The sequence below is a fragment of the Cervus elaphus genome, chromosome 25, assembly GCF_910594005.1.
Source record: "Cervus elaphus chromosome 25, mCerEla1.1, whole genome shotgun sequence".
Lineage (NCBI taxonomy): Eukaryota > Metazoa > Chordata > Mammalia > Artiodactyla > Cervidae > Cervus > Cervus elaphus.
This window is the reverse complement of record NC_057839.1, coordinates 71,598,868-71,621,195: the sequence shown is the minus strand read 5'-3', so window position 1 is coordinate 71,621,195 and position 22,328 is coordinate 71,598,868. Positions and strand designations below refer to the sequence as shown.

Genomic DNA, 22,328 nt, shown 5'->3' with positions numbered 1-22,328 from the left:
ATAGTTAGAAAAAAAGTCGAGCTATAAAAATTGGATCTTAATCTCTGCTTCCTGACTCAGAAATGGATAATTTCATTAAAGCTTCCATAAAAAGTCACCTTTGGGAAGGACATGAACTGGAAAGTTCCAGCCTCCAAGAGTAATAATGGCCTGCAAATTTGCTTGTAGTGTCGTGTTTGTGTCAACTTTCATGGATTTTTAAAAGGCAGTGAACTTATTTAATTAGTTAACTTGGATCTGAGTAGACTGAGGGCTGGTGCTTCTTAGTTATAAACCCTTTGCTTGTACCCAAAAGAGGGATTTTCCACTCTTGCAAGCTTCACTGTTTGCAAGAAGGGAAACTGGGGACTGATCACAGAAAAGGGAGACAGGGTGGGTGGAGAATGTGAAGGACCCTGAGGGGGGCGGGAGCCAGGTTCCCGCTAGGACATGTGGCCCAGGACGTGAGGTCCCAGGTGCCCCCTTCTCAGGCCCAGCAGACGACGCTGCAGCATTGACCCAGGCAGGAGACTCACTGGACCTGGGCTTCAAGGGCCTAGGATGGGGACCAGCATGCAGATGACCAAGGACCCCAGTCACCCTAGCCTGGCCGGTGGCATGACCCAGGACCCCCAGCCCCCCTACCCTGGCCGGTGGCATGACCCAGGACCCCCTGTCACCCTAGCCTGGCTGGTGGCATGCAGGCAGGACCCCCCATCACCCTAGCCTGGCCGGTGGCGTGACCCAGGACCCTGGTCACCCTAGCCTGGCCAGTGGCGTGTAGGCAAGACCCCGGTCACCCTAGCCCAGCTGGTGGAGTGACCCAGGACCCCAGTCACCCTAGCCTGGCTGGTGTCAAGACCTAGGATCCCCAGTCACCTTAGCGTGGCCGGTGGCATGCAGGCAGGGCTGTGGGTGGGATGAGCAGAGCGGGGGGACACTCAGCAGACAGACCCAGGAGGGGAAAGCACAGGTTCGGCCTCCAGGGACGATCCAGAGATCCCTGAGCTGTGAGGACCCGCCCCCGCTCACTGTCCGCCCAGCCCGGGCAGCCCACCTGCACACTCTGTTCCAGGTGGACCCTGGCCCCAGGCTCACCTGAGCTGGGTGGGTCTGCTTCACCCGCTCCGGGTGGCAGGTCCACAAGCCCCGTGTCCTGAGATGTGTCCGGGACACACGGGACACTGGAGTCCTCTGCGGGTCAGAGATGAAATTCTCCCCGAGTCTTAGGATCCTGTGATCTGGGAGTGCAGTGGATGCGGCTGAGCTAAACTGTGCAGTTCTCAGCTTTCACTGACGAGCCATCCTTCCCTGATGAGTTCTGCTGGGAATGAGTGTCTGTGATCCCACAGAGCACATCCTGAGGCCTGGCCCCACTGTGCCGTGGGGTGAGGCGGGGCTCCGAGGGATGCGAGCTGGGGCCCCGTCCCTGAGAACGAGCACCCTTGCGGGTGGAGGCTCCAGGGGGCCCTCCCCACTGTGTTCTGCAAGTGGGCGCTCCCACCTCTGAGTGGCAAGGTGTGCGAGGCCTCTGAGATGCTGGGAGCCGGGTCAGGACCAGACTCCCCTGCCTTCATGGGGCTGCTCCGTGAATTCCTTCCCTCTGAGATGTGGCTGTGGCTGGGCTGGGGCTGCATCTCCTCTCCAGCTCTTCCCCTGTGGGAGCCCCGTCCCCACAGCACGGACAGCTTCTGGAGGACAGCCCCCGGGGTCTTTCCAGCAAAGATATGCTGCTCTCGGTCACGTCAGGCTGTGTGCAGGCTCCTCATTCTTTCACTCTCTCCTGGTTCCTGAGTCCTTCCAGGACCTGTGTCCCCCACAACACAGGAAAGAGCGTTGCTTTTTCTCTCACTGCTGTGGGATGGACCAGGGGCAGTCCCGGACCTTCCCTGTCCCTTCTGGGTCATTTAAGGTCTTTCCGTCACTGGTACTAGTGTGATCAGTCCAGCCGAACAATAAATCTCTGAAAGAATTTCAAGTGTGAGCCTTCTCACTGCCTAGTCTGAGGGTCCAGCAGGCAGGGTTGGGGTGGGTGGGGAGACGGATAGTGATCCCAGAGCCACGGTTTCTGGCCTTTCCAGGTGACAGCAGCAGCAGGAAGAAGAGGTGAGTTTGGGAGAAGTCTGCCTGGCGTTGCCGGGAGCTGGCACCCAGGTGGTCTTGGTGCTTTCCCGGCCTCTGAGGACCACATGCCTGGGGTGTCTGTCTGCCTCGGTGGCTGACATGGGTCACCCATCCTCTCTAGTCACTTCCTTGCACTTCCTTCCTTAACACAAGTGTCAAGACGGCCACACGCCTACAGGCATCCTCCCGGGAGGAGCTGAGATACCCTCAGCAAGTGTTTGGATATTGTGGCCCCACCTGCTCCACAGGAGATATACGTCTTTGACGGGCCGGGCCTGGTTGACACATGGTGCTTCTCACTTGCAGCCCAAACACCTTTGGAGTTCTTGAATATAGAGAGACACCCACCCCACGGGCCCCTGGAGGCACGTGCAGGCCTCGCAGGGCCATCGCGAAGCTCCTCTTGCTGGGTGCTGGCAGGGGCAGGGGCCTCCAGCCCTCTTCTGGCGCAGGTTGGGGGGGTGGAACCAACAGCATCACCCTCCAAGGAAGTCCTACTTCCAGCCTCAAACATCTCTCACCTCTGACATCCTATGTGAAGCCTTGCCAAGGTCATCTGGGGCCAACAGTTGGAACATGTTGTGGTGGGGCCTTGGCCCCAATTCAGACTGAAAGTTTCACAGTAACAGCAAGCTCTAATGCAGGTAAACAGAGCAGCGGCTGTGGTCCTCGCCTCCCAGGACTTACAGTCCAGTGGGGAAGGTCTGCCACCAATCAAACAGACTCTTCCATTTCCAGCAGATACAATGTCAGTAACTGTAGCCATCAGGTGGATGACATGTGAAATACAAGATGAAATATCTGAACCTTTAAACATGTATCGCTCAGTCAGCAGGAAATTAAGGGATACTCAAAGAGACTAAAAACTAAGTGCAGTTGAGAACCCAAAGATAAATTTTTAAAAAACATTTTTAAAGGATGTACCTCCTTTAAAATGCAGAAAGAAGGCAAGGTTTGGGCTGCAAGGAGGAATGGAGAAGGGTGTCAATCAGAGCAAACACTGATGTGTGAAATAGTAATAATGGCATACGGTAAGGGCAAAAAATGAGAAAAATAAAGCCCTGGCCATGACAGCATATAAATTTGGAGAGGGAGATTTGAGTTAAAGATTTCAACATTTCTTGTATTAATTAAATTTGGAGGTTGAGTAACTAATTCATAATAAAATTTTCAGGATAATCATCAAGACAACAAAAAGGTTTAACTTTCAAAATAATGGAGAGAAAAAAAGTAGAATGAGAAAATGTAATTAATTAAAAGAAAAAGACAGGAAAGAAGAAAAAAGAAACGTGGAAGAGTGTAACAAATAGAAAGCGTAAAATTCCAAATGTGTCATTAGTTACAGACAATGTAAGTGGACTAAACAGGCCAACTAAAAGATAAGGATTATCAGAGTGAATGTCTCTGTTTACAAAAGGCACAGATAGGTTGAAAGTACAAGGATGGAAAAAGATAAATTGGAAAAATACTAACTGAAATACATTTGGTAAAGCTATATTAATGTCAAAAACTTGATTTTAGGGTGAAAAATATTACTGGAGATCATGAGAGCCTATCATTTAAAAGTCATTAAGCATTTTATTTTATCAAGCAAAGAGAATAATTTTAAATTTCTGTGCTTTTAATAACATCACCTCAAAAATATGAAACCAATATTGACAGAACTATAAGGAAAAATACATAAATTCATCATCAGAGAGGAAGATTTTAGATAGTTCTCTCAGTACTTGATAGATCAGATAAATAAAAATCGGTAACAATTAAAGAAGATTTGAAAATGCAAAAAAGGGTTAATCATGGACATACATAACACTGTACTCTGAAACTTAACACTCACATCTTTTCAAGCCCACATGTAACTTGTAAATATATTGAAAATATGCGTGCATGCTCAGTCACTTCAGTCATGTCCAACTCTTGGCCACTGTATGGACTGTAGCCCACCAGGCTCCTCTGTCCATGAGATTCTACAGGCAAGAATACTGGAGTGGGTTGCCATTTCCTCCTTCAGGGGATCTTCCCAACCCAGGGTTCAAACCTGTGTCTCCTGCATTGCAGGCAGATTCTTTACCCACTGAGCCACCTGGGAAGCCAAAATTGAAAATATACTGGTCAATAAAGCAAGTCACAATAAATTTCAAAAGACAAAATCATGAAGAATGCATGGTGAGCCCTCAAGCCAGTTAAGCTGGAAATCTGTAGAAAAGATGACTTGAAAGCCCTTACATTTGGAAATAAACACATTTGTAAATAACAGAGACCAAAGTAGAAAACATGACAGAACTGAGGAAATATTTGCAAATCAAAATGTGTGTGTATGCTCAGTTGTGTTTGTGACCCCGTGGACTGAATACCACCAGGCTCCTCTATCCATCAAAATGTGTGGCTGCAGCTAATGCAATTCTTAGAAATAAATCAACTTGAGGGTCTAATGTGAAAGAAGAAGGGATGAAAATTAACTAGCTAAGCATTCAGTGTTGATAAAGTGAACTAAATAAAAAACAGTCATAGGAAATAATAAAGCAGAAGGTATTTGTGAAATAGAAAGGTAACATACAATAGAATTCCTTTAAAATGATAAAACAATAAAGATCTGGTGAGACTGATCAAGGAAAAATAGCAAACAGTATTAGGAAGTAAAAAGAATATTATATAGCATATTCTATATAAAGCATAATGATATATGCTGCAGATATTTAAAAGATGGCTTGAAATTATTATGAACAAATTTATGCTAGTAGATTTGAAAATATAGTAAATGCTTAGAAATATAGCTTATTAAAATTGAAGAAGAAATAAAACACCCAAATAGTCATATGGCTATTTGAATGAGTGGTTAAAATCTTCCCACAGAGAAAAATCTAGGCCCAGACAGTTTTAAAGCAATTTCTACTAAATGTCAAATGAAAAATAAGTCCACCCTATACTGAGTCCATGGTACAGAATTGTAACAGAGGTCCTGATGTGAACTCACATTGTGCACACACACACACACACACACACACACACACGTGTGCCTAAACGTGTGTGCATGTGTATGTGTGTTCCAGCTCTGTCTACTGAAGTGGCCATCCCACAACAGGGGACACAGGTGGCCTTCAGACCTCGGTTTCCAGACGCAGTTCATCACTGAAAGGAACTCATGCCTTCTGGCCTCTGTCCAGAGCAGGAGCAGAGAACGGACAAGATGAGCCTGGACCGTCCATGCTGGATAGCAGGCTGTGTTCAGAGCACAAGGGGACATACCCCCGGACCCAGGCCTCCTGAGGGGACATACCCCCGGACCCAGGCCTCCTCAGGGGACATACCCCTGGACCCAGGCCTCCTCAGGGGACATACCTCTCCTGGGACTCTGGCCTTCTGAGGGGGCTCCCCCTGGACCCAGGCCTCCTGAGGGGACATACCTCTGGACCCAGGCCTCCTGAGAGGACATACCCCCAGACCCAGGCCTCCTGAGGGGGCTCCCCTGGGACCTGGGGCTCCTGAGGGGACATACCCCCGGACCCAGGCCTCCTGAGGGGGCTCCCCTGGGACCTGGGGCTCCTGAGGGGACATACCTCCTGGACCTAGGCCTCCTGAGGGGACATACCCCTGGACCCAGGCCTCCTGAGGGGACATAACCCTGGACCTAGGCCTCCTAAAGGGCTGCCCCAGGACCCAGGCCTCCTGAGGGGACATACCCCCAGACCCAGGCCTCCTGAGGGGGCTCCCCTGGGACCTGGGCCTCCTGAGGGTACATACCTCCCGGGACCCAGGCCTCCTGAGGGGACATACCCCCAGACCCAGGCTTCCTGAGGGGCTCCCCCGGGACCTGGGCCTCCTGAGGGGACATACCCCCAGACCCAGGCCTCCTGAGGGGACATTCCCCAGGACCCAGGCCTCCTGAGGGGACATAACCCTGGACCTAGGCCTCCTGAAGGGCTGCCCCAGGACCTAGGCCTCCTGAGGGGACATACCCCCAGACCCAGGCCTCCTTGAGGGGCTCCCCAGGGACCCAGGCCTCCTGAGGGGCTCCCCTAACCAGGTTGGGACAGTCTCAGCATTAAGATGAACGTGTGTGGTGACAGATGATAATCCAGCAAATGAGATGGGATTCCCTAAATCTGCATGGATATAGGTAAATGAACAACTAAACAGACACCATGATACCTGACCAAACTGCCAGGAGAGAGGACTCTAGATGGGTGACTTTTGAGCGGAGGTGAATTATAAAATGCCCAGTTGGTAACCACTGTAGGAATAATTCAGGCTGGAAGTGTCAATGGACACTAAAATTGGTGAAAGTAAGAAATGGAATATTTGAGTCTTGAAAAACGAAGTACTAATTAGCTACAAAGAGGGAAGCCCTGCAGTGGGGAAAGCCAGCACACTGTCCCAGTGACCAAACATGGCCTCTTCAGTCCCGGAAGAAACCGACCCTGTGTGCCAGGCTGCAGGATGTGTGAGGACACTGCTTAGTTTTGTGATGTTCCCTCTGGACATGCTGAGGACGCATCAGCAAACCGGACCTCAGGGGCAGCCTGCAGAGCAGCTTGTCCCATCTTGAGTCAAGAAGGACCAGGGGCATCTGGATGGACAGTAGCCCGTGCCTGGCTGAGAGGATGCTCTGGGCAGTCGGTGAAGTCCCGGGGTGGAGGGGGGTTCTCTGGGCAGAGGACTTGGGTGTTGTTCTTACAACATTTCTGCATGCTTGATGTTGTCTCAAAATAAAACACAAACGAAAAGAAGAAGGAGTAGAGAAAACTGTGAACCAGGGAAGTTGCTGAGGGTGTGAGTCAAGGGGAGGAGCTGGAGGAGGAGCAGCGGAGAGGGTGGGGTGGGGGGCTGGCAGGAGCTGATGTTCCTAAAGCTCGCCTCGAATTTTTAGGGGAAGGAACTAGTCCTTTTGCAAGGGAAGAGTGTGCTCTGAGCAGCACAGTTACCACCGGTGGTTCCATAGGTTGAGCCGAGGGCCCCTGAGGGGACAGGTGCTGGGAGGGGGTGGAGGGGACTCCTGGGGGCCGCTGACCCAGCTCACCTGCAGCCGCTTCATGACCGGGCCCTGGGGTCTCCCTTCTCCAAGCGTTTGCTCAGAGTCATCTCTTTGGCGGCTTCCTCCAGCCACACTGGGACCTTCAGTGCTGGGCTGTGTCCCTGCACAGGGGTGGAGACTGACTCGGCCATAGAAGGCCCCAAGCACCTGGGCAGAGACCTCCCCCCACCCATTGCCCAATCAACCCTGCCTGTGGGTGGTGAGTCAGGCAGGACTGTGGTGGAAACGACCCCTGGAGTCACTGGTGGTGACCAATGGGCTCCAGGTTGGGTGATGTGCAAGTTCTGTACTTGGAGGCTTCTTTGTAACTTTATTTACAAATTCATCCTATGCGCATGCATCAGACACTGTGACAGCCAAGCTGGCCACTCCTCCAGATCCGGCCTGTTCTTGGCTGGAGCTGCCCTGAGGACAGTCTGCCCCTTCAACCTGGAGTGCCTGACTTGGTGTTATTGTAGATAAGCAGGAGCTGGAGGAGGAGCAGCAGAGAGGGTGAGGTGAGTGGCTGGCAGGAGCTGATCTTCCTAGAGCTCGTCTGGAATTCTTAGGGGAAGAAACCAGTCCTTTCGCAAGGGAAGAATGTGCTCTGATCGTCCTCTTATCTATTTGTCTGTGAGTTGCAGCATGTGGCATCTTCGTTGCGTCATGTGGGCTGTTTCACTGTGGTGAAGGACTCTCTAGTGGTGGTGATGTGGCCTCGGCCTGCGATGGCTTGTAGTGGGGCTTGGGTCCCCAGCCAGAGAGAGGCCAAGTTGTGTCAGTGAGAGCCCCAGATCCTGGCCACCAGACCAGTGGTCAGTGACCAGGCCTCTGGCCCTTCGGCTTTGCAGAAAAGAATTCCCACAAAGATGGAAAGTCCGTGAAGCAAGTGTTTATTAAGGGGAATAAGTACAGTATATGTGGATAGACACATGGGCAGACTCAGAGAGAGTCTCTAGACTTGTGTCCTTGTGGCAGTTTGAATTACCTTTATGGGGCATTTCTTCTGGTTTCCTTCGGCCAATCATTTTGATTTCCTTGGTTCACAGTCCGCATTTGATGTATCTCAAGATCCTCCCATGTGTTTGCATGCATCCCTTAGCCAAGATGGATTTTATAAGGCATATGGGTAGAGAACATCCCTTGACATAACTCCCCCTTTGACCTCCAAGGAGCCTTTATGTGCATATGTGGTTGGGGAGGTCTCCTGACTTCTAGAATGAGATATATGTGGTCTGGGCAGGGCCCAGCCTCCTGTCTTAATTGTCCTGCTATCCTCATTTTGGAGTTCCAGTCCACAGGGAATGACTCTCCAATTACTTTACCCTGCAGGGTGGTATCTCCTCCTGCCTGGAGGGCGGGTTTATTTGCCCCACAGCTTGTGGGGTCTTGGTCCCCACCCATTGAAAGGTGGACTCTTAACCCCTGGACCATGAGGCAAGTCCCTGTGTCCTGCTTATCTTGACACCATGCAGTTCCTCATGGAATAACTACTTGACTTTATAGCACTGTTTTTTTTTCTTTTTGGTTTGTCTGCTTTTTCAAAACGTTTCTTGAGCCCTGGGCTTGCCACTGTACACTTCCCTTCAGACTGTTGAAATTAAGTGAGAAACCGGAATAGTTGACCTCTTCTACCATCAAGAGCATGTGGAACCAAAACGCGTGTAAATAAAATCCCCTTTCCTTTTTCTTCCCAAAGAGCTACTTTTGGTTGTGTCCCCCCCCCCCCCGCCTTCTCTTTTTAAATTCAGAGATTTAGTTTAATTGGAGGATAATTACAATATTGTGATTTTTGCCATGTGCTCAGTCTCTTCAGTTGTGTCCAATTCTTTGCAACCCCATGGACTGAGGCCCGCCAGGCTCCTCTGTCCATGGGATTCTCCAGGCAAGAATATTGGAGTGGGCTGCCGTGCCCTCCTCCACAGGATCTTCCCAACCCAGGGATCAAGCCTATATCTCCGGCATCTCCTGCATTGCAGGCAGGTTCTTTACCGCCTGGGCCACCTGGGAAGCCATACATCAATATGAATCAGTCATAGGCATACATGTGTCCCCTCCATCCTGAACCACCCCCCACCCCTCCAAGTTGTCCCAGAGCACCGGCATTGAGTGCCCTGCTTCATGCATCAAACTCAAACTGGTCATCTATTTTACATATGGTAATGTACGTGTTTCAACGCTATTCTCTCGAATCATCTCACCCTCTCCTTCTTCCACTGAGTCCAAGTCTGTTCTTTTTTTTTTTTTCAAGTCTGTTCTTTATATTTGTGTCTCCTTTGCTCCCTGCACATAGAATCACTAGTACTGTATTTCTAGATTCCACATACATGCATTAATATGTGGTATTTGTCTTTCCCTTTCTGACTTACTTCACTCTGATTAATAGGCTCTAGATTCATCCACTTAATTAGAACTGTCTCAGATGCATTCCTTTTTATAGCTGAGTAATATTCCATTGTGCATATGCACCACAACTTCCTTTTTCATTCATCTGCTGATGGACATCTAGATTGTTTCCATGACCTAGCTGTTGTAAATAGTGCTGCAATGAATATTGGGGTGCATGAGTCTGTTTCAATTCTGGTTTCCTCTTGGTATATGCTCAGTAGCGGGATTGCTGAATCGTATGGTAGTTTTATTCCAGGTTTTTTAAGGACTGTCCATGCTGTTCTCTATAGTGATTGTATCAGTTTGCATTCCCACCAACAGTGTAGGAAGGTTCCCTTTTCTCCACACCCTCTCCAGCATTTATTATTTGTAAACTTTTTGATGATGGCCATTCTGGCCGGTGTGAGATGAAATCTCATTGCAGTTTTGATTTGCATGTCTCTAATAATGAGCGATGCTAAACATCTTCTCATGTTTATTAGCCATCTGTATGTCTTCATTGGAGAAGTGTCTGTTTAGGGCTTCTGCTCATTTTTTGATTGGGTTATTCATTTTTCTGGTATTGAGCTGCATGAGCTGCTTGTACATTTTGGAGAGTAATCCTTTGTCAGTTGCTTCATTTGCTATTATTTTCTCCCATTCTGAGGGCCGTCTTTTCACCTTCCTTATAGTTTCCTTTGTTGTGCAAAAGCTATATTTGAGGAGATAACAGTTGAGGAGATAATAGTTGAAAACTTCCCTAAAACTTGCACTGCAGCATGGGGATTAAGGAGAGAGCACAGTTCCTCTGCAGGACTTGCAACCCTGGGCTCCTGCCCGCCAGACCCCAGAAAGCCAGTGAAGAGGACTGGGCCAGGCAGCTGTGGAGGCGGGGGCTCCGCTTTCCTGGTGCCCGGAGCCAGATTGAGCTGTGAAACCTCTGGAGCTTCCCTGGTTATTTTGGAAAACAGGGAAATTCATTCTGTAAAAAACCCACAAGCTGATGCGGTCTGCGTCCTGGAGTGGACTCTTGTTTTCTAAACATAGGCACATTTATTCACACGCATGATGTTTCTTCTCACCTAACTGAGCTTGGGGCTCTGGATGCCGTTGGAGCCCCTCCTCCGCACCCGCCTAACTGTGGGGCTCAGAAGGACATGCCCCCACACCCCCACCCCCTCCTTCGGGGCTGAGATGAGAGCTGGTCCAGCCCTGGCCACTTATGCCCACGTGCTTCCGGTCACCTTTCCTGTGCTGGGCGGGCAGACTCTGGCACGACAGCCCATAACCCTGTGAGCACATCTGTTCTTGACAGCGCAGGTGCAGAAAACCACTGTCCAGAAGGAGACAGAGCCAGCCGGCCCCTCTGCGGACCTCTTTGCTGTCGAGTCACAGGACAGCACTCTCTGCCAGCCTGTGTGATTCACGGTCATCCTCCAACGGCAAGACAAGGAGTTTATCTTTTAGTTCTTGAAAAGCGAGGCGTGGGCGAGAGTTGGAATGTCTGAAAGCTGAGGTGCTCCATGAATGTGATGCCAGAGTTGCGGCGGGGTCTGCAGGCACGCTGGGGTGGGAGCTCAGGTCAGAGTGGGGCCCCGCATTCTCCATCTGCCCCCCAGGCCTGGCCACTGGTTCCCCCGGCAGGTGCACCACGCTGCGTGGGACCCACATGTGCTCCTGGACTTGTGGGGCCTCTGGGCCCCTGAGAAGTATCCCCAGGGTCACCCAGAGGGGCTGGTGGTGGGGGCAGGGGTGAGCGAAGCCAGTTAACTCCCCAGTCTCTCGGAAAAGTTGGTTCTCCACGTCCTGGGCCCCTGTCTCAAGGACGGCACGCGGTCCCTGCGGGAAGTGACAGGGCACCTTCGGAGGGTTGAGTTCGCCTGCTCCCTGGGCCTGGTCTCAGCTGCTGAAAGGGGACGGCCAAGAGCGGCCACCACAGACATGGCTGCGGTCACTCCCGTCTCAGCTCTGCTGCTGTGACAGACACACAGACGTCACCTCTCAGTCCTGGAGGCCGGAGTCCCGAGGTCAGGTGCCCCATGGCTAGGCTCTGGTGAGGACTGAATTCTGAATTGTCCTCACCCGGGAAGGGGTGAGAGTGCCCCTGGGGTCTGTTATAAGGACACTCATCCCGCTCGTGGGGCTCCCCTCGTGGCCCAGAGCCCCTCCTGACACCTTCACCTCTGGGGCCAGGAATGTGGGCACACAGGTGTCCGCGTGGAGGTCTGTGCCGAGTTGGTGGCAGCAAGACACGGAACATCAGGGCACTGCTGCCCAGGCCCCTCTCGAGGCACATCAGGTGGGTGGTGTGCTGGACCCCCAGCGGCCCACCCCCATCTCAGGGGGCGCCGAGGCCCCCGGACCCCTGCTCTGAGCCTGTGCTCCTCTGCCGAGCAGGCCTCAAAGGGCATCTGGGCTGGAAGCGTGCAGGAGAGGGGGGCAGGCCTGCTCCTTGGGGTCCCAGGGGCTCCACGCTCTCTGCCCCCTCCACACTGACCTCCCTCCGCAGCATGGAGGGAGCTGAGCTGCGCTGTGCTCACACCAGCTGCCTCCAGAGGAACACACGGCCGAGCATGAATGCGGCCCTGGGCGCGTGGGCCGGGGTGGTGTGCTGCTGGAGGGTCAGGGCTGGGCTGTGTGTGCAGTGACCCATCCACTCCAGGAGCTGCTGCTCGTCAGAGCTGAGGTCCAGCCCAGCTCCCCGGGGTACCCTGGCTCCTCTCTCATCACCCTGGTGGCGGAACTCCTGCACCCCACGCCCAGACAGCCCCCTGCTCCCCACATTCCCTGTGTCCATAATCTGGACTCACCTGTCCTGTCCCTGGGGAGCTGGCCAGGAGCAAGGTGGCTTCTGGGCATCATGCACTTCCAGAGGCAGAAACGGGGCATCTCCGGGTTTCTCCTCCACCAGGGACACTTGGCACCTCTCGGTGGCCAGACCCGAGCACAGAACCCCGAGCAGCGACAGGTGGGGCTGGGTCCTTGTGCCACGTGACTCGGCCCAGTGTGGCAGCTGCCCTGCGTCTCCTCTGTGTGAAGGACAGGGAAGGAGGTGAGGTACGGTGGGGCTGAGCCCCTAAGGGCAGCAGCCTCTCCAGTCTCCCCCCCAGGCTGTGTGTGCAGCCCAGCCCACACAGGGATGCCCGCCGTCTGCATGATGATCACACACAGCCTCTCTCCTCCAGACAAGCAGCTCAGGGATGGGCTTGGACATTCACTCATGTCCAACCCTTTGCAACCCTTTGGCTGCAGGCTGCCAGGCTCCATGGGGTTTTTCGACAAGAATACTGGAGTGGGTTGCCATTTCCTCTAGGAGATCTTCCCCAGCCAGGGATCAAACCTGTGTCTCCTGTGTCTCCTGCATTGCAGGTGGATTGTGTACCACTGAGATATCAGGGAAGCCTTTCAGGGATGCAAGGAGTCAGTGAAGTGAGGGAAACTGGTTCTGGTTGGTTCTGGGGTCCACTGGTGGGCAGCTCAGACAGGGCAGTGAGAACCCTCTGCTGTGGCCGGAGCTATGGGGCCTGCGGGGGGGAGGGAACCCAGGGCCTCGGCTGAGCCCCGGGTCCGGCAGTCTCAGGGCTCAGGCTGGACTGTGCCAGCCTCAGGGAGTCCGAGCGTTTCTGGGCGGGGTCAGCCCTGACCGGCCGCCTCTTCCGCCTGCAGGCCCTGAGCTCTGTCTGCAGACAGTGTGGAGACCGACCCCAGTCTCTGCCCTGGGCCAGGATAGCTTCCGTGGGGCTGGGGGTCTTGGCGGCCCCTCCCACTGCCCCTCAGAGACCAGGTTGTGGGGAGGAGGCCGGCTGCCTGCGGGGTGGGGCGGGTGGGTCATGGGTGCTGGCCGAAACCTGTGTCATGTGATTTGGCCCTCTTTGGGGACAACACAGGGCTGGCTGGTGGGGACAGCAGCTCAGTGGGGGCACGAGACCCTTAGACGCGCGGGCTCCCGTCCCTGGCTGGACCTCAGGGGGTTCCTGGAGCCCTGGGCCTTGGGGCACCCCCGCCAAGTCCTTCTTCGCGGGGCCCAGAGGCTGCAGTGACTCCTCTCCAACTTCCACAAACTTCCCCATGGACCCCCCCCCACACACCTGCTCTCTGCTAGCTCTTCTCCCTGGCATGTTACCGGGGCAACCAGGAGCACAGGGCAGAGGAGCGTGGTGGTGGGCTTGCCCTTTGTCTGAGAAGAGGCCTGGCGGGAGGGCACCAGAATTGGGGCTGTCTGCAGAGACCCTGTCTGCGACCCTGGCCTCCCCTCTGGGGCCCACTCAGACGGAGCTGGGGCTCAGTCCCAGGTCATCGTGGGTGAGACCCCCCAACCCCGCCTGCCATGGCAGGGAGGGAGAGAGGCCGACCCTGGAGAGAGATGCTGAGATGAAAGAGCAGACCCAGGTGCTGGCCACAGGGCCCCGGGAGTGTGGGGGGCTCCCCAACCCCCCACCCTGGGGGTACTCCCCACTCTCTCTCCCTCCCCACTCCCCCACTGCTGTGCCATCCCCCATTAAGAGCACTGGCACCCCCAGCCCCCGGCCCTGGCTCTGACCCCCATCCACACCAGAGTTTGCTGACCTGGGGGGCTGTGGCTCAGAGGGGTTTTCGGAAGGCCGCGCTCCCCCGCCCCCGCCCCCGCCCCCGCCCTGGCGGGGCCTCCGGGAGAGCCTAGGAATCGCATTCGGCTTCTTCCAGTCTCGCCTCTTCCAGTCTCGCCGCAGGCCTGGGGGTGGGGCGCGCGGGCGGCCCTGCTCGCACGCGAGGCCCTGGCCGAGGGCCAAGCGGCTGTCACTGCGGCGCTGACGCCCCATCGCGTGACAGCGGCCCGTGGAGGCCCTGCCGGGCGTGCCCCGCGGAATGTGGCTGCGGAGGCGGGAAGCTGGGGTGCCTGCTGGGGGCGCACGCGATGCTGCCGCGCCGTGGTGGGGGGGGGGGAGGGAAGTTGGAAGGGGACCCCCACTTATGCCTCCAGAAGCGACCTCCGCTCCCCAGGCCGCCTGTGTCGGCTCTGGCCCCTGCGAGCCTGTGTCCTCGAGTGGGGGGCAGGGTCCCAGCAGGGGTCAGCGAATCCCCTGTGTGGTGACGTCACTGCCTGGGGATGCCCCCAGTCAGCTGTGGGCAGCAGCACCCCCACTCGGGTGCTGCAGGGCTGAGAAGCAGGAGAGCCTGGAAGCCTGTCCCCAAACCTCCCCTTCCCCTTGGTGGGGGGTGCCCCCACACTGAGCTTTGCAGTGGGTCCGTTGGGAGGCCTCGCTGGTCTGGGTCCTGGAGGGAACAGCCCTGGTGCCCTGGGTTGGGGAGTGGGGTCCTGCCCCCCTCCTCCTGGCCTCAGACCACCTGGGAGACGTGGCCTCTGGGTGGGCGGTTGGGCCGGACCCTCTGGGAAGCCCGCAGCAGGGATGGGAGTGGGCCTGGGCCCCAGCCCACTCCCTCCTGGGTTTCTCAGCCTCTGGAACCAGGCTGTGTGGTCCTCAGTCAGAGGCGGGGCGCGCCCGGGCCCCAGGAGGTTCTTGCAGACCCCAGCGCAGCTCCTGGTCTCACTGAGCCTCCGGTCAGGAAGGGCTGGCTCCAGGAGTCTTGGGCACTCACCCTTCTGCCCTCTGAGCAGAGAGGCACACACAAGGGATTAAGGGTTAGCGCCTCTGGCTTCTGAGCTCAGAGATTTTTCGGTGCCTTGAAAACCAGCAACTGTGAGAGGGGCTCCGCTGCTGGAGGGAGAGAGAACCTCCCCTTCATGGAGAGGGAGCCCGGCCATCTGTGTCTCTGCCCGGGGCCAAGGTGGACTGTCGTGTTTCCCGGAGCTCAGCACCTTCTGCTGGGAAATGGGTTGTCTCTCCTGCAGGAGAGGGAGGGGATGGAGCACAGCTTCTGAGGAGGAGGAAGGGGATGGAGCACAGCTTCTGAGGAGGAGGGAGGGGATGGAGCACAGCTCTGAGGAGGAGGGAGGGGATGGAGCGCAGCTTCTGAGGAGGAGGGAGGGGATGGAGCGCAGCTTCTGAGAAGGGGGATCAGAGAGGCAACGGCAGGGCCACTGAGGGGACCACGGGGGTGGGGCTGAGGGCTTCCGGAGGAGCCCTTTGTTCCTGTGGACACCCTCAGCCTGGACCAGGGAGGTAGACGGGTGGTCAGTTTGGCTGCTGCCTGTGTGTGTGCATGTCTGTGTCCCTGTGTGTGTCCTTATGTGTGTGTGTGTGCACGTGCCTGTGTGTGTCTCTGTGTGTGTCTGTGAGCGTCCTTGTGTGTGTGCGTGACTGTGTGTGTGTCTGTGTGTGTGTGTGACTGTGTGTGTGCATGACTGTGTGTGTCTCTGTGTGTGTGTACGTGACTGTGTATGTGTGTGTGTGTGTGACTGTGTGTGTCTCTGTGTGTGCATGTGCCTGTGTGTGTCTGGTGTTTCTGTGTCTCTGTGTATGTGCATGTCTGTGTCCCTGTGTGTGTGTGTGTGTGACTGTGTGTGTGTGCGTGACTGTGTGTGTGTGTGCACGTGACTGTGTGTGTCTCTGTGTGTGTCTGTTTCTGTGTGTGTCTGTGAGTGTCCTTGTGTGTGTGCGTGACTGTGTGTGTCTCTGTGTGTTTGTGTGTCTATGTGTGTGTCTGTGTCTCTCTCTGTGTGTGTATGTCTGTGTGTTTCTCTATGTGTCTGTGTGTGTTTGTGTGTCTGTGTGTGTGTCTGTATGTGTCTCTGTATGTGCATGTGTCTGTGTGTGTCTGTATGTCTGTGTCTCTGTGAGTGTGTATATGTGTGTGTCTATGTATGTCTATGTGTGTGTTTCTGTATGTGTCTCTGTGTTTGTGTGCGTGTGTCTGTATGTGAATGTGCGTGTGAGGGGTCTCCGTCTGCAGTGGGCCCCACCCAACCTGGAGGGAAACTGGGGGCCTGGGACCCTGCATTTCTGACCAGCTCCTGGGGAACCCCATGGCCCCTGGAGGGAGTGTTTAGCACAACTTCTGGTTTGGGAAGAAGTGTTGGGGAGCTCTGCACTGTGCTTGTATTTTACCCCAACACAAGACAAGGTGGTGATGGCCTACAGGGCCCTTGGTGGCACTGACACCCCCCAAATCAGGGGAAGTGGAAGCGCAGTCCTAGAGGCCTCCATGGAGGCATCAGCACCAGGCCGGCTCCTGGTTGAGAACCCTCATAATTCCAGGAGCTGATGACAGAGCGTGGAGTTCAGGGCTGGGATGTGGACGTCTGTCTGTCTGAGCACTTCACCTCAAGTGCAGATGAGGCCAGAGTGGGGGTGGCGGGCGGCAGGGGGCTCTGGCAGGGGTGGGGGTCCAAAGGGCACTGGCCACTCCAGTCTGGGTTAGTCCAGGGCTCCAGGACAGAGAGACGGGAAGGGGTGTGCAGGGCTCCTGGCGACTGGTTCCCTCAAACAGTGGTGTCCAGTTTGGGGACCTACCTAGGCTTGGGTCTTGAGAGGGGAGCTTTGGGACCCCTGGAGGGTCCCTAAGGCGGGAAGGGGGTTAAGAGGCTCGTCGGGGGAGGCCGAGGGCAGGGTGGGGTGGGGTCCTCGGAGTGCAGCCAGTTGAGAAGCCCCATCCCTGAATGTCTCCCACCAGCTGTCCGGCACTGCCCTGGGTACCTGGGAGGAGAACAGACCTGGGCTGGCCTGCCTGCAGAGGGTGGGAGCCGGGGACACAGGAAGAGTGTGACTGACTGTGCCCCCCTCAGCCTTGCAGGAGAGGCGCCCGAGGAAGCTGGTAGCTGCTGCCCCCTCGCCAGGAGACCGGGGTCCACGTGGAGGGTCCGCAGGCTCAGCCATGCTGGAGGGAAGGCTGCTGCTGGAGGTGAGCCCCCCCCCACCCCCGCCCCGCACTCCCGGGTCTCCTGGCCGTGTTGCGGCGTCAGTCTTGACCGTTCACAACCACCAGGGAGCTCAGTCTCGGGAGGGCTTGGTTGCAGGTGGGCTCCAGGACCCCTGGGCAGCACACACGGGTGACCTCCAGGCTGTGGGCTTCAGATGGGAACCTGGCTTCCCCTTCTGCATTTTCTGGTTTTACTTGTTGATGCAAGAACCTAATAAAATACCGAGCAGGCTTTTCCCCTCAGACTGAGGACAGAAAATCATGCACTGTGAGTCCCGGGCTGACCCCGTTGTTGATACCACACAGTGGACGTCACGGGCGGGGCGGGCCTTCCCACCGGAGAGGGGCCTGCCTGGTGGTTCTGAACTGCTTTTCCTGACAAGATAAGGGAGGTGGGGCTTCCTGGGTGGTATCAATCACTGCTCACAGGGTGAGAGTGCTGCCTAGCTACCAGAGAGATGCAGGCCCCCCCGGGAGGGCGGGGGTGCAGGCCATCCCTCCCCGGGGGGTTGGGGTGCGGGGACCAGCCCCCAGCAGGCTGCCCGTAACCGGCGGCCGTGGTGCCCTTGGAGCTGGGCTGCCCTGGCCATCCTCCCGGGCCCCCGTGTCTCTGGCGTGTCTGCCCGCAGGCCCAGAGCTGAGCCTCTGGTTCTGGGCCTGCAGCCTTGTTTGGTGGGCAGTTCTGCCCCCAGGTGAAGCCAGCCGCAGCCTCGTGCCCTCCGTGGCCCCCCAGTTTGGCATGTGTGTTAGGGGATGGGGCGGAGAGCAGGTGCGGCCAGCTGGGAGAAGCCCCGTGGGGCAGCCGCCTGTCTGCCTGCCTCTGAGAGCGGCTCAGTCCCTGCAGGTGGCTGGTCTGCAGCCCAGGCTGCTCCGCGGCCCACAGCCCTCTCCCCGCCGGTCACACTGGGCCTGGTGTGATTGTGGTCACCGGCTGACACCCACTCGGGTGCCCCCCCAGCCGGGCCAGCGCCCCACTCGGGGTCTGAGTGTTGCACGGGGACCCGCGGTGACCTTGGCAGTGACCACGGATGGGGCCTTCCTTCCCTCATGTCCCCGACAGCTCCTCCCCGGCAGCCTCCTCCATGAGGAAGGGGGGCCCAGCAGACACCTTTTCATCTCAGCCAGGCTCCTGCCTCAGCGGTTTGTTAGTGGTATGGGCCAGGAAGAGAGGGTGGAGTAGTGCACGGCAGGGACAGGCGGACTTGGCCGACTGGCTCCTCAGGGTCTGCCTCCCGGCCCTGCTCTGCCGTGTCTGCTCAGCGGCGCCCCCCCACCCCCCCCCCCCCGACGGCCCGCGTCACGCTGCACCTTCTCGTGCTGGCCACGTGGCCCCACCCCCACCCCCATCCCACAGTCCCCGGGCCTCGGCCCTGCCGAGGGGTCTGGATGCTTGGAGGCCCTAGGAGCTTACAGATCATCTCTTTCCCAAAGAGGTGAAAACATGTGAGGGCAGACGGTGCTCTCGCAGGTGACAGGGTTTGCATTTGAGTTTGCAGGGTGCTGGGTCCTGCCACCCCAGGGCCTGTGGAGCAGAGAGTAGGCCTAAGAGCAGAGTGCTTTGGGAAAGGTTGTGCTTTCAGAAGAGGAAACGTTCCCATATTCATTACTTATCGAGTTTGTAGGAAGCAAATCTTAAATGTTATTTTTCCTTTGAAGCGGTTTTTTTCTGTTAGTGCTAGTGAATGTGGAGAACGTCCTGCCAGCCTGGATTTCATTCTTGCCAGATGATAACTGGCATCGCTCTTTCCCTATTCACGTTCAAGATTAAAATGACATCTTAACCATAAAATCGCGTTTAAACTTTCGCTCTGCGCTATAAACAGAGAAGCCAGTGCACACAGCTTGCTGTCCAGGTTAGAGCACCAGGCACCGTCCTGCTGCCGGGACCACCTCCCGGGACCTCACTTCCCTGGTGTTTCCGGGCTGTCCTGCCTCCATGGGGGAGAGGCCTGGGCCTTTGTGTTCATGGCCGTGTTGTGTTCATGGCCCACCAAGGAGGGTGTCTCCTGCTTGGCCAGGAGACACCTTGACCCCTTGACCCTGGCTAGAGATGAGGTGTCCTCGGCTGCATGGGACTTTTCTGAGCTGAGTCCTTTCTGGCGGTGTAGGGAGACAGCACTGAGCAAGTCCTACCCCCCAGGTTTCCCTCCTGCTCGCCGTTTGCAGCCAGACCCCCACCCGCCCCCAGCTCCGCATCCTGCGCCTGAGTGTCCGAGCGGCCGGCACCTGCGGTGTGGGCGTCTCATTGCACTGGCCCTCCCAGCCGCTGAGGCCTCTGGGCTGTTTCCAGGCTGCGCGGCTGTGAGTAGAGCTGTGATGAACATTCACACACAGGTTTCTCTGCACACAGGTTTTCCTTTGATTTGGATGATGGGCGTATGTGTGCTTAATTTTGCAAGAGACGGCCACTCTGCTTGCCTGGGCTGCTGTGCTGGCGCGTCCCTGTCACAGGGACGGAGCTCCGCGCTGCTCCAAGTCCCTGGTGTGCCCAGTGTACCAAGCCGTTTTAGGAGCTGGGCCACTTGTGGGTTTGATTTGTGTTTCCCTCATGACCGATAACGTTGAGCATCTTTTCGTGAGTCTCTTTGCCGTCCACAGATCCTCTTTGTAAGCTGTCTGCTCAAGTCTTTGTCCATCAAGAGAAGATCGGGTTGTTTGCTTTCTTAACTGTTGGCTTCTGAGCACGTGTAAATGTTCCAACATGTCTCCCTGTGTGTAGATTCTGTAGTGTTTGCTCCCAGCCTGACTTGTCTTTTCATTCTTTTTCTTTTGTTTTGTTTTGTTGTTGTTGTTGTTGTTGTTTCATTCTTGACAGGGCCTTGCAGAGAGTGAAAGTATTAACTTTGACAAAATTCAGTCTATCCATTGTTTAATAATAGGTCATGATTTTGGTGTCAGCTATAAGAAATCTTTACTTACTCCAAGGTTACAAAGATTTTTCTTTTATGTTTGAGTCCAGCATTTCATACTGCTGCATTCAGTTAAGTTTTACACTCAAGTCTGTGATCTATTTTTAATTAACTTTAGGGTAAGGTGGGAGACATAGGGCAAGATTTGTTTATTTTTGCATATGAAGTCTAGATTTTTCAGAACCATTTATCCAAAGTTGATCCTTTCTCTATTGAATTACCTTTATACCTTCATAAAAACATCAGTTGGTCATAGTTTTGAGTCTGTTTCTGGACCCCACCTGGCACATTGACCATGTGTCTAACCTTCCACAGAGAAACACCTTACTGCCTTAATTACTGTGTTGTTGTCATTCAATTGCTCAGTTGTGTCCGACTCTTTACCACCGCATGGACTGCAGCACGCCAGACTTTCCTGTCTTTCACCATCTCCCAGAGCTTGCTCAAACTCTGTCCATTGAGTCGGTGATGCCATCCAACCATCTCATCTTCTGTGTCCCCTTCTCCTCCTGCCTTCAATCGTCCCCAGTATCAGGGTCTTTCCTAATGAGTCAGCTCTTCACATCAGATGGCCAAAGTATTGGCGTTTCAGCTTCAGCATCAGTCCTTCCAAGGAATATTCAGGGTTGATTTTCTTTAGAATTACTGGTTTGATCTCCTTGTTGTCCAAGGGACTCTTAAGAGTCTTCTCCAACACCACAGTTCAAAAGCATCAATTCTTTGGTGCTCAGCCTTTATGATCCAACTCTCACATCCATACATGACTACTGGAGATACCATAGCTTAGACTATTTGGACCTTTGTGGGCAAAGTAATGTCTCTGCCTTTTATTATGCTCATTTTGCTTTTTATAGATGTCTTAGATTAAGAAACCTATAGATGCCTTAGATTAAGAAACGGAGAAGGCAATGGCACCCCACTCCAGTACTCTTGCCTGGAAAATCCCATGGATGGAGGAGCCTGGTAGGCTGCAGTCCATGGGGTCGCTATGAGTCGGACACAACTGAGTGACTTCACTTTCACTTTTCACTTTTCATGCGTTGGGGAAGGAAATGGCAACCCACTCCACTGTTCTTGCTTGGAGAATCCCAGGGACGGGGGAGCCTGGTGGGCTGCCGTCTATGGGGTCTCACAGAGTCGGACACAACTGAAGTGACTTAGCAGTAGATTAAGAAATTTCCCACTATTCTTTCATCTCTGAGAGTTCTTATTATGAATTGATAAGTTTTGTTAGATGTTTTTTCTGCATCTGTTGAGATGATGGTGGTTTTTCTTCCTGAGTCTTTTTCTATTTAATATTGTGAATTACATTAATTGGTTCTCAAATGCTTACTCAACCTTACATGCCCAGAATAGATCTTATTTATATATTGCTGGATTAAATTTTGCTAATATTTGTGGAGATTTTTGTACTTATGTTCATGAGAACTATTTTATTGTTTTCTTGTAATGTCTTTGTCCGGTTGTGGTGGCATGCTGATGGAGGCTTCATAACATTGGTTGAGAGTGTTCCCTTTTCTTTTTTTTCCTGAAAGAGCTTGTGTAGAATTAATGTTATCCCTCCTCAAGTGATTATAGAATTCACCAGAGAAAACAACTGGTCTGGGGATTTTCTTTAGTTTAAATCATAGAAATTAAACTGTGAGTGCATTTTCCTTAATTAATAAAGGACTATTCTAGTGTGAATTTGAGTAGTTTGCGTATTTCAAGGAGTTGGTCTACTTCATCTACATTATTGATTTTATGAATACAACGCTGTCCATGGTTTTCATATGTTGCCCTTTTAATGTCTGTGGATTCTGCAGCTTTGTCTCATTTTCTGTTTCATTGGTAATTTGTGTTTTCTCTTGGTTTTTCTTAGTCACTTGGGCTAGAAGTGCATTCACTTTATTGATTTTTTCCAAAGGCACACAGCTGTTAGTCTCACTGATTGTTGCCGCGGGTCGGACACTCGTGTCCCCCTGGCCCCCCCAAAATCAATGTCATTCAGATTCACACTAGACTGACCCCCCCAAAGTTAATGTAATTCAGACTCACACTGGACTGGAGACCACCCTCCAGAGTGGCGGTGTTTGCCGGTGATGTGGTCATGAATGGGGTTGGTGCTCTTATGAGAGATCCCAGAGAGGCCCTGCCCATCC

At 54.2% G+C, this 22,328-nt stretch overlaps 1 protein-coding gene across 2 annotated transcripts in view; it reads left to right on the top strand.

The window, feature by feature from the left end:
• AHRR (aryl-hydrocarbon receptor repressor) overlaps nt 1-22,328 on the top strand; it is an 83,747-nt gene that overhangs the window by 22,725 nt on the left and 38,694 nt on the right. For both annotated transcript variants that reach the window (XM_043887902.1, XM_043887903.1), the window contains exon 4: nt 17,145-17,260. In XM_043887902.1, coding sequence (XP_043743837.1) covers nt 17,145-17,260 — 116 coding nt within the window. The remainder of the gene's footprint in view (nt 1-17,144; nt 17,261-22,328) is intronic.